The sequence below is a fragment of the Pleuronectes platessa genome, chromosome 21 (assembly GCF_947347685.1).
Source record: "Pleuronectes platessa chromosome 21, fPlePla1.1, whole genome shotgun sequence".
NCBI lineage: Eukaryota > Metazoa > Chordata > Actinopteri > Pleuronectiformes > Pleuronectidae > Pleuronectes > Pleuronectes platessa.
Genome location: NC_070646.1, coordinates 3,293,922 through 3,314,046, shown reverse-complemented (window position 1 = coordinate 3,314,046; position 20,125 = coordinate 3,293,922). Strand labels below are relative to the sequence as shown.

General features: G+C 48.2%; 1 protein-coding gene across 1 annotated transcript; it reads left to right on the top strand.

Annotated features, from left to right (window-relative positions):
• Positions 1 to 171: 171 nt before the first annotated feature.
• LOC128426933 (heparan sulfate glucosamine 3-O-sulfotransferase 3B1) lies at positions 172 to 18,605 on the top strand. Its single transcript, XM_053413998.1, has 2 exons — positions 172 to 1,013; positions 15,305 to 18,605. The coding sequence occupies exons 1-2, from the start codon at positions 433 to 435 to the stop codon at positions 15,921 to 15,923; spliced, it is 1,200 nt and encodes a 399-aa protein (XP_053269973.1). The 5' UTR covers positions 172 to 432; the 3' UTR covers positions 15,924 to 18,605.
• Positions 18,606 to 20,125: the final 1,520 nt, after the last annotated feature.

The following is a 20,125-nucleotide window of genomic DNA, read 5'->3' as shown; positions in this document are numbered from 1 at the left end:
CCACAGCCGGGCCCCGCCCACACACCTCCCTCTGATTGGTCCCCTCCTCCCAACACTCGGCCGCTCGTGCACCGTCCTCGCGGTTCGATTGGCCGCTGCTCCTGTCACTCTCCCTCCCTCCCCGTATAAAGGCTGGATCTCCATCAGCGGCTCTAACGAACCTGAGATGATCCCGGAGCAGCGCAGCAGCAGCGGCGCGTCGGTCGCAGCTTCCCCCGCGTCACCACCTCAGCCCCGCTGAAGATCTCCTCGATGCGTCTCCATCCCTGGATCTACCGCGTCCTCAGGTCCCACGTGCGTTAGTGGTGCTTATCTATTTATTGGTCAGTTTAAGGAGAGCATGTGCGTAATTGCGCGCGGGTCGCCGTGGTGCCACCGGGAGTGACTTGGGCAATATGCGCCGCTGGGATATGATTTTCACCCGAGAGGCTTATGGAATATAGGCCGGTGTGTCTCAGCCTGAATGCCCTGTGCTCCAGCCCCGTGAAGAAGAAACTAGTCCTGCTCAGCATCATGTTTTTCATCTGGGTGTACATGCTGTACTCCTGCGTGGGCTACTGCTCCACGATGCCAACTTTGGCGGTGGACGGTTACCGGGGCAGGGAGGCTGGCCCCGCGGTGGGCAGGAGGACAGAGAGCGGCGGCACGGACCTGGTGTCCCGGCTGCTCGCCAAGCCGCAGCCGTGGGAGGATGTGGAGAGCGACTACGAGGAGCCGTCCGTCCGCACCGGCTCGTCCCGGGACCTGCTCAACGAGGAGCCGGACGCGTACCGGGCCGAGGAGTGGGACGAGACGCGCGGCGAGCAGCAGAGAGCCCCGGAGCCCAGCGCCATGTCCAGCTTCTCCAACGGCTCCGGGAGCAAGAAGCTGCCGCAGGCGATCATCATCGGGGTGAAGAAGGGAGGCACCCGGGCTCTGCTGGAGTTTCTCCGGGTTCATCCGGACATCAGGGCCGTGGGAGCGGAGCCGCACTTCTTCGACCGCAACTACGAGAACGGGCTGGAGTGGTACAGGTACAGACTCATTTAGTGGCTGATGGGTGCATGAAGAAGAGAAAAGGCTTCTTAGATCGTGATGGATGATTTTATTTCTTTGATAAATATATTTATTTGGCACCGCAGAGCTGCACCTTATGGTCCAGCTTGTATTGTTATATTTATTTGAGGCGTTTTATGGTTTTCTTCATTCGATCACTCAATGACATTAACTCCACATTAGTTCACAATGAAAATCATTTTTCACCTCGTAAATGTAGCGCAGGTTAATTTGTATTATTTTTCATTATTATCCAGCAAGTATTTGAGTTTATTCAAAACGGATCCACGAAGCAAGTAAACACGGTGTGGACACTTTGTGCGTATTTACGCATCAGGCTGATGTCACAGATTACGCATCATTAACTAAACCTATTAGACGATTTTTAATGTTCGATTGCAGACAGATTTTTTTATTTTTTTTAAATCATGTGTGTAATTTAATTAAAAAACAACCCTGAAACGAGTCGGACTGAAGCAGCTTCAGATCCCGGTCCTGTGTTTCTGCGACGTGCAGTGATCTCTATTGGACACAGAGCAACACTGCACCTTCACCGTGAAGCGTCTTCCAACGGGTTTCTGTCGAGTTAAATCCCATTTCATCTGCTTTTTTAATATTCTGATGCAAATACGTTATATTTGTATTAATTATATTATATTTTTTGCAACAACAAAATACGATTTCTTCCTCAAGTTGTGCTGATTCCAGCGCTTATAACCTGCTGCGTTTGTTTTGACAAAGACTCAGCGAACCGTGTGAACTTCAATTAATTTGTTATGGGAGGTTTTGCGTATAAATTGCACATTTGGCACAAATCTGACAGATCCAGGTTCGATAAACTCCAACTCCAAGAAACCATCCAAACTTGTTTGTAAACATTTTTGAGAATGAAAAAAAAATACAGATTATATTCTACAGTTTCCTTTAGTAGAATATTAAACTAAATAGTTTCTAACAGATGTGAGAGGCTCTATTCTCATGTCAATGGGCTCTCGGGCCTTAAACGCAGCCAGAAGCGAGATCTGCAAGACAAAGTGCGGATCCTGCTTCCAGAACAAAACCCTCAACAAAACCGTTAAACATCCTCAGAGCTCGACGAACTAACATTATCCTTTTCATTAACATCACAAAGTGTTGCTTCAACGAGCAGAAGGACAGTAATGGCTGCAGGTCACAGACTCGTAAAATGAAACGAAAGTATCCACACGACAGTTGTTTTATTTTCTAAATGTCCCACCTGCTTTTTTTCTTTCACTGTTTCTAGTGATAATTGTGTCTGAGTGAGGTAATTGTTTAATTGTTTCTTAATTGTTTTGGTTGTTATAGCTCATGAATTGCAGATTTATTTGCCATAATTAATTTACTCATTACTTTTATCAGGCATAAAAACCTAAAATATCAGGTCTTGTGCCTCTAGTTTGGTTAAAGTTTCAAGTTTCCACCAACTTTTAAAAGTTGAGTAAAACTTCTAAAAGCTACTAATTCATGGGGGAGAAACAAACTGTGTCTGGAATTAACGGATTTGGCCCAATTTTCTCATTCTGCACGTTAAATATGCAGAAACCTTGAAGAGGCCCCAGCGATGTTGGACCTGATGATAAAAGAGGAACCCCAGTGTTGGCAGCGTTCAAAATAAAACACTGCTTTGATAGAAGCAACGATTTACTGCAGGTCTTTTGTAGCTTTGCTGTTATTTAACCCGACTTCCACCAGCATTTCCAACTTTTCTCTGGACTGGAAGAGGAAATGGTGGAAACAATTTGCCGTCTTCTAGTTTTTCAGAGCATGGAATTCACTACTTCTTCAGCCCATGTCACAGATTCATGACTCGAGGATCTGTTGGGATAGAGTTGAAGCTTCTTATGCATCAGACTCGGAGGCTGAAGTGAAGTTCAGTCATATTTTCTGGCCTGTCGGTGCCAAAATCTGCCTCCACACAACTCACACACAGAGAAAAACACATGGTGGAGTTTAACTTTTCATTCTACTTTGAAAACCGAAAACAATCTGGAAGAAAAAATCCACTCCTGTGTGTAATTTTTGGGCGTTATTTTCATTTTATGCTGCAGAAGGATGTGTAAACACAGGCGGTTATGCAATAATCGATTAACTTTAGTGTTTGGTAGAGTTGACATGCTTCTCTACGGAAGAGCCGCCGTTAGAAAGGTCTCAGTGGAACAGCTGGTGGAAAAGTAAAATGTTCCTGTTGCCTCATAGTTTGTGAGGATGGTCAGAAACCAGTTAGAGTTGATGGTCCAACGTTTCCCATCAGGACCAGCAAGAGACGACGCTGGAATGTTCTAAATGAGCAAAACATTTCAGGGCATTGAAGTTTATTCTGTGGGAACATGATGGGACCGCAGTGAGGGTGTGTATGTGTGTGTGTGGGTGTGTGTGTGTGTGTGTGTTGAGCAACTTCACCTCCATGTTTGTTCATTTGCACAATCTCCCTGCGTTTCAATTGTTGTTGCCAGCTTGCATCATGTTGGCCTCTCCCCAGTGGACGCACATTTAGAGCTGGAGCTCCACCAGGGAGCGAGAGAAGAGTGGAGGAGGCAGCGGAGAGAAAGAGGGAGAGAAGGGGGGGGGGGGGGGTGGTCGAGAATGAATGGAGGTGGCGATAACAAGTGTTATTGTGGATTTCTGATGTTCTTTGACAGTTTTTATTTGTGCCAAAGACAAACACATGATTCATGCTTTTGACCGAGAGGGTCCTTGAATCAGGAGGTACACATTTTCCCTGTGAGGTCATGCATGAACGTGGGCCCGAGGAACACACACGCACACATACACACACACACACACACACACACACTGAATGTGAACAGGAACTTTGTATTTGTTTGGTGGTGTGGTGAGAGTGCAACGAGGGTTATCTTCAGAGCGTACGTTTGAATTCCTGAAAAGATAAATCCCACTAGTCGAGAAGGACGAGCACCTGGTGAAGAGGCTTTGACCTAAGTCCGGTTGTATTTATATTTATATAATAATTTTGCAAGAAGATTTTTTGCATTTTTCAAACCGGAGAATACGAACTGTTTTACAAAGAGAATAATAAAAATTAAAGGAAGAGAAGACGAAGGAAGACGAGTAGAAACAAAATCCCCAAAACACCCAAGAAAAAGTAAAATGGGATTTAACTTGGTTTGAGTTTACCAGTTGTTTATATATATATATCACTTTTGAAGAAGTTCTCTCTTTTCCCTGTCAAACACGAGGTATTAGATTTACTCCTAACCCTTGTTGACTGCAGCCCTCGTCCTGTCAGCCCGTGCTGCACGTCGCTCCCTTCATATTCCATTTGGAGCTATTGGCTTCGAAGGGGCTTTGATATATAATGACTGTGCTGTGGTTTTGCTGTCGTGTCGCGGGGCTCTGGTCTCAGCTCGCCGCCGCTCCTCCCCTCGGAGCGGCTGCAGAATTAAACAGGAAGCTCTCAGGAACATGTCGGATAGAGAGCTTAATGGAGTTTAATGCCATATGGTGTTGTGTTATATTACGGAGAAGTTTATTCAAGTGGAACTCGTGATTGTCCCTCATTCAGCTGATCTCCGTACTGGGAAGTTTGAAACCAACTCACAAAGCGACTTCAGTTAAGGCTCCTTGAAGTTCAACACGACCCGAGAACAAGTGGAGCCTTGTTAGAACGAGGGACGCCCGAGAAAATAAACACGTCTATCAGACATGGGATGTTTGCGGAAGTAGTTTGAAAGCCGTTATCTAAAGTTCACGCCCAGCGGTGGTTCCTGGAGTCAGTCGGCTGCTCCCTGTCAGGTTCTGGATCGCTGCACGTCCCTTTATCTGCTCACCACAGGGTGCGCTCCTGTTTCCACGCAGGTGACCCGTCCACTATCTGCTGCTGCTGACCTCGCCCCCGCTTCCTTCCTCTGAAAGGCGAGGGAGGCCACCTGGTTCTTTGGGGGGGCGCCAGTGAAAGGCATCAGACCGAACAGAGCGTCCAGCGCTGGTTGTTTGCACACACGGGACGTTGTGTAGAAAGCATGTAGGTGGAGAGAAAGTGTGATGTGTGCACCGGGCTCAGCTGCAGACTCACAAAATCATTTTTCACCTCCTGCCACAAAAGGAGGAGACGCTCAGACGGCCTACGCAAACGTCGCCGCGGCCCGGCTCCTCTGGGAGAGCCGGTATTGATTGGTCAGGCCTGATTGGAGGGAATGTGGAGGGATGGGTTGAGGGCCTCCGGCTGGGGTCAGGCCCACGTCTGTTCCCTGACAGGATCTGTGTGTTGACCATCTGCAGAACGCTGCTGGAAGCTACTGGCCCCACTGGGGACTCTATGGGACTGGTCCTTGAAGGAAACAATAGCATGACAGGACAGTTATGTAAATGAGGACGATGGTTCGGTTCTGTCTTAAACACGTCACGGAGTCACTGGAGCTCTAAGTGGCTCTAACTCGGTTAAACTTCTGGAGAGGAGCACGTTGAACTCGGGTGATTAGATACTCTGGCGCTCTCTGATTGTTCCCTGATTCCTGGAACTCGGTGTCTCCTCGGGGACCGAGCGCCCGGCCGGCCAACCGTCCAGCTGACAGCAGGTTCACATCCTCCGCTTAAACCCCTCAGCTGCAGCGGCAAACATACAAAACGAGCATTCTCAAACCGCGCCGAACTCGCCAACCCCCCTCCCCACTCCTCCTCCTCCTCCTCCTCCTCCTCCTCCTCGAATCCCTCCCTCGTGAACCTCTTCTCTCCAGCTGTGCGTCTACGCCGAATAGTCGCACGTCATGCTCGGATCGTCCAATCCCCGGGTCAAGCTCCCGGCAGGCCTCGCCGACCACGAGCGGGCCCTCTGTTCCCCGGAGAGGCCTCTGGTCAGCGAGCAGCGACACGAGGAACTCTCTCCCTGCCGCCTAAGCCGCCGTGGCCCATGTGAGAATAGAGAGAAGCCGGGGGGGGGGGTGGAGGAACAGTGAAAAGGCGGCTTTCATCCCCAAATTACGAGCGGTTAATTGTGAAAGGGGAGATCCGTGAATAGGGGAGTGGCTGAGATGCAATGTGGCCTGCATCCCCCCCCCCCCCCCCCGTACCGCCCGCCCTCCACCCCTTACTCCTCCTGACGGTGTCCAGTGAACACTACCCGCAGCAGCGAAGACAATATGGCTGCCACAGGCAGGAACCTCCTGCTGGAGCTGAGCACAGAAGCCACAGGGCTTCACAGGAACTTGCTGTCAAACAGACACACACACAAACACACACAGACCATACACTGGACTGAATTCATGCGGTCGATGGAAACACGAGCGCACACACTCGTTTTAGAAAAAGCTCACACAAAGAGACTCTGCTACACTACATCTTCATCGCTTTATGCTCTCCTCCCTATGACAACAATGACAGCAAGAGATCGACAACAATGAACGACTTACAGAGGAGTGTGTTTGTGTGTGTTTGTTTGTGTTTGTGTGGAGGACGAGAGGAAGCGTGGGATGGAGAGAGCCGTGTACAACCCCCCCCCCCCTCCCTCCTCTGTGCAACCTGTGAATCAGGCCCTTCTTTAACAAGGTGATAATTTGTTGTTCCACATGTCAGAACAAAACTCTCCAGAATTAATGGTCGTTCATCGCCGCTACACAAACCGGCTTTGGCGTATTGTTACAAAATGTTCCACCCCCCCCCGGAGGCTGAGAGAAACAAACACTGGAATTATGGTTTTGTTAGTCAGTCTGCTTTTAGAAAACACACACTGCTCTCTCATAGAAAAGAAAAGAAGGAGAGAGTGTTGTGGCGGAAGAGGAGGAGGTGGAGGAGGAGAAAGTGATGACAGTAAACCTGTAAATCCTAACTTCTCCCAGGTATTAAGTCCCAGAGGTAGCCATTAGAGTGCTGAGGAGTGTGCCTGCCTCTGGGAGAGAGGAGGACACACACACACACACACACACACACACACACACACACACACAGACACACACACACACGGTGAGAGAGAGAGAGGTCTCCTGAGGTTTCCATTAGCCCGGCGGTAAAAGAGCAGAGCTCATTAGAAGCCCTGAGTTGTCTCACTGCACCACGGCGGCTCGACACTAGTCACTCTCTCCGTTCAGAAGCTCTCACTCCCCGAGCGGCTGCAGGAGCTGTGAGGACACTTCAGCTCGACTCTCAGACAACTCAGCCCAAACTCCTCCACTCCAATTATCAACCACCGCCTCACGTGCTGGAATCAATGAAATCGGGAGAAAGTCCAGGAAACTACACTCGAGAAACTTCGGCCATGACTTCACATTTTTACAAAACCAGCAGAATAGAGCGCAAACCTTTTCCAACATTACCCTTATATTCAAATTTCACACAAGATCCATGAATCTTGTGTAATCTTGTAAACAAACAAACGTTTCCTTGGTGGAGTAGATTCAACAACCCAGTGACAGTTATAAGTGATCTTTGGTTGAAACGTCAGATTGTGGGATAAGGAGGTTTCATGTTTTGTCTCAGTTTTTGAAGGAACTTCTGTCGACACGTGTGTCCTCAGGCTTTTTACATGTGCCTCTAATCAAATCCAGGTAAGAACAGAAATAGAGATTTAGTGGATTGTGGAGTTTTGGTGGAGTTCTCTGGATACGAGTGGATATCTTGTGAAAAAGAGACACACACAAAAAGACCTGTGGTGAAAACAAACTTCTTCTGAAGTCCTCTGGCCAAGAGCTGACATGTAGAGAACTCTGGCATTTCTCAAACATCTTATTTTTTTTTTTTTTTCCACATGCGCCTGCGTTCCATTTTCTGTCGGCTCCCTTTTCGCAAAATAGCTTGTCCTCCTGGCACTGAGTTAAAGCAGATCCTGTTTCACTCAGAACCAAGAGGCTCGCTGATAGAGCTACAGCGGAGGGGTGAGAACGGTTTGTCATCGCGCTCTGCAACTCGACTGAAACAACGCATCCCTGAAACAAGACTCTGAGCTGGGGGGGGGGACGTCTGTTTGTTTGGCAGCAGAAATAGTTTAAACCGATCCTTGTTGTTCTTAACAGTAATCATCTTGTCTGTGGGACTTGAGGAGATATCACAGAAGACAACATCGAGGCTCGAGTCCAAAGAAAACAACAGAGCGGCCTTGGGATCGCTCGCTGCCGCTCTAACTCTCACGACTTATCATTCCTCATTTTAGCTAATGACACGTTAGCTCGGGACGGGGGGGGGGTGACAACTTCGGGAATTTGTAAATGATTAACCTGCGACAACAGCTGCAGTGTGAGGACACACAGGAAGATGGTTTTCTGCTGAGTGAGAGAGACACAGAAGAAGAGAGGAAATCCCCCTCGTTCTCTCAATCTCTCTGACACACTAACACACACACACACACACAACCACAGACACACACACACTCTTTGTAGTTCACCTGTCTTCACAAAAGGTGTGCAGGCGGTTACGGATGACAGCAGATTCAAACAGGATGCAAAGCAGCTTGCTTCTCATTGTGTGTGTGTGTGTCAATGTGTGTGTGAGTGTGTGAGTGTGAGAGTGACTGTCTCTGCATCTTGGGAGTGGGGGGTGGTGGCATGTATGTTCTTCTTGAGTCTGTTTCATCTTTTATTCATCTTTTCGCTGTAGATAGATCAAGGAGTCGTGGGCCTCTTGGTGCGTGTCAAGTGTCAGGAAATCAGTCAGACTGGCTGATTCTGCCTACACCCCCTCCCCCCCCACCCCCCACACACATACAGACACACACACACACACACACGCCGAGTCCTCACCTGTAGCCCCCCACTTTTTGCTCGGCCTGTTGTTATTATTTATTTATCTATTCATTGTTTTTCCTCCCTTCCTCCCGGCTCGTGGGTTAATTCGGTCGGAGCTGTCAGCCGCTCACGCCCTGACAGACTTCTGATGGAGCGCTGGAATGTGGGGCCGGCTCCGAGGCTAACACCATCGGCAAACACCCGGAGCAAACACGCTGATTAGTGAGGATTACCAGCGCTAAACAAATTCTGGGCGATATCATCAAGTGTGTGTTTGTTTGTGTGTGTTTGTGTGCGTGTGTGTGTGACACGCAGAGTGACTACAGCCCGGTCGCCGCGGACGTGTCAGGTGACTCCTCTCGTGTTGTGGTGAGAACTACGTGAAATCCTTTGAGCCTGAAAAGTGAAAATGAAATGAAGCCTCTCGGACGCCATCTTTGAAAACCCTTCCCCTGTTGCACATTCAGGAGGAGGAGGACGGGAGGAGGTGCTCCTGCTCTCCTCCATTCCTTTCACCCAACTCCTCTGCTTTATTTATACCACATGGTGGGCTCCCTCGCTCCACTGCAGGGTCGGTAGCACTCGGTAATGTTCCAGGCGTTTGCCACGAAGAATCCAGGCTGCTCACATTCCTGTTTGCCAAAAGCTGCCAAAATCTCAACAAATTTTACTCAGAAGCAGATTGTTTTTTCCCCGGGTTGGAAAAATGATAGTTGCTTATCGAGTTGAATATTGTGTGCCGGTCACGCTGCCCCGTCACAGAGCGACCGCAGTGGCAGAGCGGACAGAGCGGCTCGGGCCTCGCTCACGTATTTTCAAAACACCGCAGAGGGGGGGGGCTGCGGCTGCACGGGTGTGAGAGGCTGTTGGGGTGTCTGACATGTCGTCCATGACTGTATACGCGGCGGTTACTTCTCTATTTATTTATTCTTCTGTACTGGGGTCTGATGTTGGCTCCACAACCAGTCTGGGTATGAGCCTGAAACCATTGTGGATGGTCTGTGACCGCAAAGGCGCGACTCCCCCTCTCTCCCTCTCTCCCTCTCTCTCTCTCTCCGTCACTCACTCTCCCTCTCCTATGATTGACGCCACGATTTAAAAAAGAGAAGAAGTGTTCAAGGACTCCCTGATTCCAGTGGAACGTGATGAATGGACGGGTTGCAGCCGGTCGGGTTAACTGTTTTGTTTACGTGGAGGGTCAGTGGATTCCCAGGCTGCTCTGACATGGTGCGGCTTCATGATGGAGTTAAAGGTCTGGGAGTCGGCGTTTATCAACCCCGACCAGGACTCCGGCTCGGAGCCGCGGTGTCAAAGTGTCACCGAGCGAGAAACAAGACAAAGGCTCCGAGAGGTTTGACCAATCTGCTGAGTCGTGATGCTCTGGAGACGCTTAGAGGGGAGTTTTATTTAAGCTGTGAGCAGTTTAACCATGGGCTGATATTCTTGTCTTCTCTGCAGGTACGAGTGTTTCACATGAAAAGAAAAAGCTTGTGTTGCACTAATGGGTTTCTCTTCATCTCTCCTCTCTTGTCAATCATCTCCAAACATTGGTCCAGGACTAATATCCAGAGATACAAGCTTCTAAACGTGTTGTTCATCTCCTTTGCACCAGAGGATCTATAGGAAGTTAGTTGGTGTTGATTAGCTCCAATAAAGAGAAAGAGACTTTCTACCAAAGTTTATTCAGTCAAGAAACAAAGCTGCAGTTGAAAACCAGTCTGCAGACTAGTTCCACAGCAGCATTCCCAGTAATCCAGAGGAGGAATCCATCTCTCCTCCCTCCTCTACACCATCCCACGCAGGACCTCCCCATCCAGGTCTGAGTGTGTGATACTAGGCCAGCCTGCATTATTCATCCTTTCTTAGCAGACAGATGATTCAGAGGGGCTTTCCACTCAGCCCCCTCCCAGAGTTCCCAGTGACACCGTTACCCAGTGAAGCCTGTTAAACGTGAAGCCTCCGTCTCCTGAGCCGTCGGTTGAATCCAATCAGGTGTTGAGTTTGAATGAAAGATGCAGCTCGCGCAAAAAAAAGCCGTGCATGTTTTACTGCACCCAGACACACTGCAGCAGCAAACCAGAGACGTGTGCGATAAAGATACACAACCCCCCCCCCCCTTCAGCATACGCTCCTGCAAGATCTCACGTTCAAGCAGCGATCTCTGTTTCTTCTCAGCCAGGAAACGAACTGTCAGACGGCTCTAAGTGGCCTCGCACTAACACCTGGACCCGGGTCCGGGTGCAGCAGAGACCAGATGCAGCTTCTGTCTCTGCAGCCGGAGCTCGTCTCTGAGCCCGGCCCCGACCGACTGCGTCACAAACCATCGTCCTCATTCTTTTTAATTTACAGCCAAAGCCGTGCTCTGTGGTTGAATATAATGTCAGGGCTGCCGTCTCACACTGGAGTGTATTTCAAAATGTCTGGGCTTCTGTATAGGGCTTGAACGCTGCTTTGAAAATACCCAGTGAGCCGGCAGATGCGTGCCTCCCTCAGCAGCAGCCGTGTAGCATGTGTGTGCGCTTTATTAATGTGCGTTACATAAATGCGTTGGTTACTACAGATCAATTTGGTGCAAGTAGGCTCCTGCTTTGAAACGCAACAAACATGAGACATCTGCATCCACCAGCATTTTCACTGTGCTTCTAAAAACACCAGGAAAGAGATTTGGCTCATGAAATATAAAATGCGTTGTGTTGTGAATTTGCACATCACACCCCTGCTTCCTCGAATCTTGGAGAATCAAGATCCTTATCATCAAACAAGGAATAAAGATGTTTCTTTGTGTTTCCCTCTAAAAAAAAAAAAGAAAAAAAAAAAGGCTTCTCACATCGGTTCACGTGGAGGGCTCGGCTAAGAGGCCCTTGGAAAAGAAAGGCCGCCTTTCACTGCTTCATCCCTCTCTCGCTCCCTCTCCTTTATTCCCACTTGTGAAGTGTCACTTTGCTATCGCTCCTCGGGGCCTGATTGCCGGGGGTCAGGGGAGCTTGAGGGATCAATGGGGCCGGGGGGGGGAAGAGAGCAGGGTGAAGAGTGGAGTGGCCACTGTGGAGTGTTTTTAATGTAAAGGAGTGAGTCGGCGTGATTCTCTTTCTCCCAGAAGAGCTTATTTGTTCGATTTCCTCCTCCTGGTTCAGTCAGAAAGGTTCAATCACCTCTACGTAGAGCGACTTAAAGGGCTGTTTAGTGCATGTTGTTGTTTCAGGTGGTGTCACCTCCCGGGGGGGGAACGCTCACTCGAGGGTCCTCAAACCCTCAGATACCAGACATCTTCAGCTCCAAACGCCCGCCGGGGTTAAAGCCGCTCCCTCCCCTTCAGATGAAGATACAAAATGCCCCTCTGATTTGCCTGTATTCAAATAAACAAACGCTCATTTGCGATTCAAATTCCTTTTCAACAATCCAGACACGGGAGACAATCGACGAAGCCTTTTGTATCAAGCAGGAAATCGACAAGGCACGCGTCTTTTGTCTGCGAGCATATACAACCAGACATTTTGTCCACTGCTCAGCGGCAGCCCCGTGATCATCAGATCAAACGTGACAGGAGCATCGAACCCTTCTCCTGCCGGACGTTTATCTGCAGCAGGACGAGGGGCCACTCGGTCGGCCCCCCCGTTTGATGCCGTCATGTGACAGGGGGCCTCTGCTCAGCGTCTTATCACTGGTTTTTTGTCCTTCAACTGGGAAAGATCCTCAATAGACAAAGGTGCATGGGGGGGTGGGGGGGGGAAGAGCACTCGTAAAAAGTAGGAGCGAGCGAGGAGGAAAGTTTCTGTCGTAATGTCTGAGGTCAGGTTAGTTATTTACAGTTTGTGCTGTTGCTGCTTCCCCCTCATGAAGGCTTGAGGAGCTCTCTGGTGTACAGGGGGGTGGGGTTGGGGGGGGGGGGGGGGGGGTTACAGGGTGAATCTTGGCACAGGTTCCCCCTCAGGATCTCTCCAAAAGGCTTTTCTCTCCCCCTTGAGTTTGAGAGGGACGGAAAAAGTGCTCCTCTCAGCCCCTCGATGAGCACCCCCCATCTTCCTCCTCCATCCTCCTCCTCCTCCTCCCTCTGCCCCCGGCCCCGCCCCCCTCCGCCCTGACCGCTGCCCTGCTCACCCCTGCGCTCGGGGACAATGGCCCCACTTTCAAAGAAAAGCAGGAAAATAGAGGAGCGCGGTGTCACCGAGTTGCCTGTTTGCTGACGGAATCTTTTAAAAGCAGCACCTCATAAATCAAAAAGGAGCATAATGGCCATTGTTTCTCCAAGAGCCACTTGTCCCACTAAAAATCCCCCCTCCTCTCTTTTTCGCTCTCTTCCCTCTCTTTTCCCTCTTCCTGCCTTTTTGGCTGGATCACAGTCAGAGGTGGAGGTCTTTTTATTAGAGCGGGGGATTCTCTCTCTCTCTCTCTCTCTCTCTCTCTCTCTCAGTTCTCTGCACCACTTTCTTTCTCCCTCGCCCTCCGACCATCCCCTTGTTTTATGCGTTCTCTCTTCTTCTTTTTTTTTTTAAAACAAGAATTCCACGAGCTGGGATCAGCATAATCTATCACTATGCACATTGTGGCTCGGGCCTCCTCCCTATCTGCGAGCTCCATTGTCATGTTGAAATCGGATTAGATGAGAAGCCATTTGCCTCCTCGGCGTCGGCTCTGGACTCTTTGTGCGTCTTTTAGCGCGAGGAAAAAGACAAAAAAAAAACTCACAGGCAGGATCGCCATTGTGCGAGGACTAGATGAGGAATGGCAGCGCGGGGTTTAGCTGGAGCGTGTTGGTTCCGTGTTCCTCGAAGACGTCCAAGAGAGACGCTGTATAAACAGTTGTGAATGTGCGTGTGCTCCCGATGTGCTGTTTGCGTTCTGCTCTCTCCAGACATGGTTTGCTGGCAGGAGGATCTGTCGTGCTCTTGCCTGAAACCACATGCTGTATCTGTTTTGATTTCAATGGGCTATTAATGAGGTTTGGGAAAAGGGCCTTTTTCTTTTCCTTCTGTCGACTCCACGCCCGCTGATGTGCAGGCAATCAAGAAGATATTATCATAATTAGATCACTGGCTCTTGCATTAGGATTACACAAATCTGCCAACGCCATTTTCCATCAGGCGTTTTATTTGGTTACCTTAACGCTGGTTCATGTTCTCTCTTCCTCCCTTCCACTCCCTCCCTTCTCCCACACGAGTATATGAGCATTGATGGAGAGACGGTGTTCCATGAATTAGCCATGAGCCGGACGGACGTGAACTAGATTCCGGCTTTTAGAGAATATTTTCCTCGAGGAGCGGCTGAAGCTCAGGGGAGGAATTGAACGTTGAAGACTTGTGACAGTCGTCGTTACCTTTATCAGTGGGTGAATACACAGTATTTTAATGGGACCCAGTACAATAGAAGTGTCCACACAATGGTGTATCAGTGCTCGAGCAACAAAGGTATGGTTTAGGGTACAACCTGAGTGTTATCTGCGAGAGCGGCTTCACCCTGACAGATCAGTGTCCTCGGTTTATCTCTGCCTTCCATTGTTTATTCCAACTTTAGTGCTTTAAAGTGTTTATCTGCTGTTGTACCTCGAGTGTCGGCAATCAGCAAATCAACAGTTTAAGCCGTGAAAGCTTCCAGTTAATAGTCAGACCCCTACCCATCCATCCAGCACCAGAAACACAACGTCAGTCAAACCAGTCTTATCGCCCTCCACCATAATCTAGACGCTGCGGTTGGCCACCAATTTTTGAAAGCCGATACCCGGAGAGCCGAGCGCATTTACTTTCCCTTCAGAACCGTTTGTTCTCGAGTGCTGCTTGATTATACGTCTGCATGAAACAGATCTGAGCCAAGGACCATCGGCCAACACCAAGAAAAACCCAAAACCCGCTCTTGTCAGAAAACAGATTCTCTTTTCTTGAAACAAGCCTCATCATCTTTCAGCACCATAGCACTTTGGATGTTTCGCAGATCGGAAAGGGGGGGCGGCACCGTGGCAAGGCTATGCCGAGTCAGCAGGGCGGTGTGTGTGTGTGTTTGTTTATATATGTGTGTGTGTGTGTTCCACTGGTATAAAGATTTGAGGTGGATTCGACCACTTTGAAACATTACATCCAGCATTTGAGGAAAGATGAGCTCAGGGACAACACTCCACACGATACGATTCGTATTTACCGAAAACTACATAATAACAAAATGCATAATTAGAATAATCCATAATGGAAATTATTTAGGGGAAGCTGTTTGAATGGTGCAGCTGCAAACAGACGAAGGGGGAATTCTGGAGTCTGAGGCGGGAAAACCCGGCTCCTAATTCCCAACATGGTTAAATGAAGGGTTTGCTCATGTTTGGAATTTCCTGTGAATGTCCCCCCCCCCCCCCCCCCCGTGTTTGATTGTGCTGTAAATAAGGGTTTTCTGTTTTATCACATGACTGAGTGAGCTTGTTGATGTTGGAGCGCCGCCTGCACTAATAGGTTTTCCAGCCCTGTAATGAGACCAAACACAGGCAGCGAGTGGATGAGCACAGAACGCAGAACACTCCATCAACTTGATCACGTTATGTAAGATCTCCACCTTACCCTTCTCCTCACCTCCATCTTCTCCTCCTTCTGTTTCTCCAGGGAGCTGATGCCCAAGACCCTGGAGGGCCAGATCACCATGGAGAAGACCCCCAGCTACTTTGTGACCAGAGAAGCTCCCGCCCGGATCGCCGCCATGTCCCGGGACACCAAGCTGATCGTGGTGGTGAGGGACCCGGTCACCAGGGCTATCTCCGACTACACACAGACTCTGTCCAAGAAGCCCGACATTCCCTCCTTCGAGAGCCTCACCTTCAAAAACAGGACTACGGGGCTCATCGACACCTCGTGGAGCGCCGTCCAGATCGGCATCTACGCCAAGCACCTGGACAACTGGCTGCAGTACTTCCCCATGGGCCAGATCCTGTTCGTGAGCGGCGAGCGGCTGATCAGCGACCCGGCCGGAGAGCTGGGCCGCGTGCAGGACTTCCTGGGCCTCAAGCGCATCATCACGGACAAACACTTTTACTTCAACCAGACCAAGGGCTTCCCGTGCCTCAAGAAGGCCGAGGGCAGCAGCAAGCCCCACTGCCTGGGGAAAACCAAAGGGAGGACCCACCCGAACATTGACCCCGAGGTGGTGCAGAGGCTCCGGGACTTCTACCGGCCCTTCAACATGAAGTTCTACCAGATGACGGGACACAACTTTGGTTGGGATTGACGTGAAGGTCCCGAGAGACTTTGTTGGATTTGATTTTTGTTTTGTTTTTCCTCTGTAATTCAATGGCAAGATGTGGAAATATTGCTATATATATGTAAAATGTACAGAAATCTATTTTATAATAATTTATTTTTATTTCGAAGCAATTAATTCACTAAGCTGCCTAACCATATTTGTACATAACATCTGACCCGTGTGTTTTTTTTTTAACATTCCTCGTTTTGATTTGGAGTTCTCTCGCTCCTCGTCCTGTGAACTCAGTGGATTTACTGGTGCTTCATGACGGAGACCATCAGCCATGCTGGGAGAAGAACCTGGGGTGGAACATGTAAACACACCAGATTACGGGTACAGAGTGGAGAACACATATCAATTGTGCGTCCTCATTTATTATATGCATCACAACTTCATCCTGTTCGAACCCTGAGTGTGATTCTTCTACAGGTTGTTTCACTAAGGCTACGTCCACACTACCAGGCTTTCATTTGAAAATTAAAACAGATGAACGTGACTCTAGAGTTTTTAGAGTTGCTAAAAACTCTGCGTTTTATTCTGAATGTGTAGAAATTAGATGTTTGCAAACATTGACGCTCACTAACGCTTGATGATTGGATCCTTAGCTCCCATCACATGACAGCATGAGCCTCGGATGCATTTAACAAAGCTTCAACCACTTACATGCGTGCAACCCACTAGTGGTCACGTGATTACATTTAAGTATAAAACAGGATTTAAAATTGATCCCGTTTTAGTTTTTCAAACTCCATTTTCAAATGAAAACACAGTAGTGTGGCTGTAGCCCTAAAAAACACACAACTTCCACTTTTCTCATACCACAAAATCTTTGTTTGTCTTCGGGCCGAGCTGCAGATCTGGTGTCCCCCTCCTCTCAGTAACAGGTGGATCAATAGTCCTAATTGATCCTCATTGTGTCGCTCATACTTAGAGGATCCAGCTGCCCTTTCATCCCCGGTGCTCCTGCTGCCTGCTCTGATGAATGACCCGTCCGTCAAACGTTAAACTCCATCCCGGGCCCCATCAGTGCCCATGTTAACATTATGCTAATTGGGTAAAGGTAACTGGAAGATCAATCGAGCCCCCCCCACCCCGCTCTCCGACTCCCTCCATTAGGAGCAGCGTTGACTCGGAGCCAGACTCCTGCTCTATCGGTCCAGGGTTCAGAGGTCACATGAAGTCTCAATCAAATCTCCCTGAGCAGCCATTTGATTTGTTGTAGAGAGCAGGGCAGCAAAGGAAGGGGGGGTGGGGGGGTGCAGTGGGTAGGTGTATGTGCCTTGTTTTCTCACGGTGAGATGGAGAAGGCGCATCTCTGCCCGAAATGGAGCTTGAAGATAGAAAAGATGAGAAGCTCCATTCAGACACGGATCCGCCGCGGCCCCGTCTCAGATCTCCTCACTCAGGAGATCACAGGGAGAGGAAAGAGGTTTTTTAGTGAAGCAGGAATGGCCTCAGGCAGGTGGGGGGGGGGGGGGGGGGAATCATTGTCTAACCTCTCCGGTGTCATCACAAATCCTCATGTGCCGCCGTTTTACTTCATGCCTTACTCGCCGTCTTCATCCCCCCCCCCCCTCCCTCCACCACTGATCTCACCTCCCAACTTGTTGCCAAAAAAAACACCTTTGGGTTGATATCACGTTTCCATCCTCCACCCCCCCCCACCAACCCCACCACCGCTTCTTCTGTGTTTTCGTCTTTCTGCCTGAATTCTTGATATGCAAGAGGGACAGTATAAAAAAAAATATATAAAAGATAGCGTTCTTTGAAGTGCTGCTCCATCTCACCGCACGCTATTCTGAGAGGATCGAGCTCTACGCCGCTCTATGCACGCTCCATGTGGCGGCCTTGATGAAAATGCAGGGAACACCGGGGGGAAGGGATTTTTTATTTAGGCGCCATGAGCTCGAGACTGAATGTACACAAGCCCCGTCCTCACGCAGGAGACTCTCTCACACGTCGGATTGTCACTCAGCTTTAGTTGCGTTTTTGGGATTGTGCGTCTTTTCCTTTTGAGGTTAAAGGAAATGTTGTGCCTCTTTAACTCCGCCCCCCCCGCCTCCCACCCTGAAGCATCCCAGTCAGCCTGCTCCTGTCATTACACCTTCATGGTGAAACCAGTTGGTTGAGCCTCAGACCAGTGGCAGCAGGGGAGATGGAGGCTCGTGACACTGTAATTTTTCTTTCTCTCTACCTGTGCAACCGTTCTTAAGAATTTGAAGCCTTCACCCCCCCCCCCCTTATCCCTCCTCATTAGTGCAATGTCTGATTAAAAAAAAAAAAAAAGCATTTACGCTGTTGCATTGTAGAAGGAAAGTAACCGATGGAGCTCTGCATTTGAATTTGGGTCAGGTACACGTGACTGGGAGTACAGTACAGAACCTGCATCTGTTACGGTTGAGTTTTATTCAACCTGTTCTGAGATCAGAGGCGTTTGCAATGTTCGTCCCACCCACAATATAATATGTATCTAGTCTAGCAGATCTGTGTGTACAGAGAAAGACATGTAAATCAAGTATTTTGTGGTATGTACAACAAAAGGAATTAATTTTACACAATGCAAACGCAGAATGGAACAGATGTTTCTAGATGATTAAATACTGAACATTCATAATATTTCTTTGTATGGAAGAAATAAATAAAAAAGTATATATTTTACCAAAAAAACCTTGTGTGCCTTTTTGTTTTTTAATTCTTTCTGTGGAGTTTTACCCGTCAAATGACAAATACACACTCACATGAACACAACCTCCGACGGGTGCGACTCAGTTTTGTTTTCATGGATGTGAATTTCAAATAAAAGATGTAAAAATAGATTAACAGCTCTGTTGTTGTGGTTTGGAGAAATCACAGCGACACAATATCAAGATGCTGAGTGGAAATCTAACACAAACACACTAACACAAATAACTGTCAGAGGAAATGTAGTTATGGAACAAGAAAGCAACTCAAATCAGTGACCTTACAATTATGTATCTTTAGATTACTGGGTTCTGTTAATATATGAAGTGGACAGTTCAGGGAAGATAGGAAATTTGAGTGTCCGTCACTCGATCTTTGTGATACACACACAAAATATTTCTACAGCTACAATCCTTTTTCACATAGGTATATAATATCTCTACAGTTAAAAATACAGCTTTATTATACAGTTTTTTTAACATATGCAGAAACCTTCAGACATAAACAAAATGTGTCTACAGGCACAAAACTATAAGAGAATTTACTGTAAAACGTTTCTTTCCTAAACAGAGGGAAATAGGTCTCTGCTGTAATTTAGGTGAAATGATCCTTTAATATGGTGAAGACCATGTGGTTGACCAGATGCTCCAATCAGCCAGGAAGTGAAGGAACATGGCTGCTGCTGCTGTTGAGTTTCATACAATCATATATTTTCATAAAATATCAATAGCAGGGGCGTTGCAACAGAGTAAGCCGGCAACTGCCCGGGGGCCCTGAGCTGGGAGGGGCCCCCCGAGAAAGCACGTCATTCCACAGCAAAGATAATTATTAGAGAAAAACGAAAATTACAATTAATGATCAATGATGTAAAGGAATCTAGATCTGGTCGATATGGCCCAAAATCATATAGCTCAATGAACCGACAACGATAATCAATAAAATACATTGATACAGCTTTTTACCTTAAGCTTCATAGTTTTGGAGGTTCGGTTGTAGACGAGAACGTCTACGTGTGTACTCAAACTTCACTGCTTTACTTTTTATTTATATGAATGCACAGTTTGTACTTTATTTTATGATGGTTGGAATGATGTGTTCTGGTGTCATGAGCAGATATAACTGCTGAGTGATAAGACACAATTAGCAGGATATTCTCTCTTTATTCTGTCGTCAGCTTCTGTCTCTCGCTCAGTTTTGTTTGTGATCCTCAGTTTGAATTTGAGAATATCATCTCTGTGCTGCACATCGTGTACGTGACGACTCAGGTTCTCGTACCTCGGCTGCTGAATTGTGCACGAACTCTTTCCCGAGTGCAACGCTGATGCAACGGGAGGAAAGCAGAGTTTACCACTCAGTTACTAAAGTGCTTCACAAAAGAGAGAGTAACTTCCCTACCTCAAACAACGAGCTGCAAAACTTTTCAGAGTGGAACCAGTTTGCTTGTGTCTGTCTGCTTCACACTGACGGTTCATATAAAACTTGTTAAAATCCAAATATTTTTACTT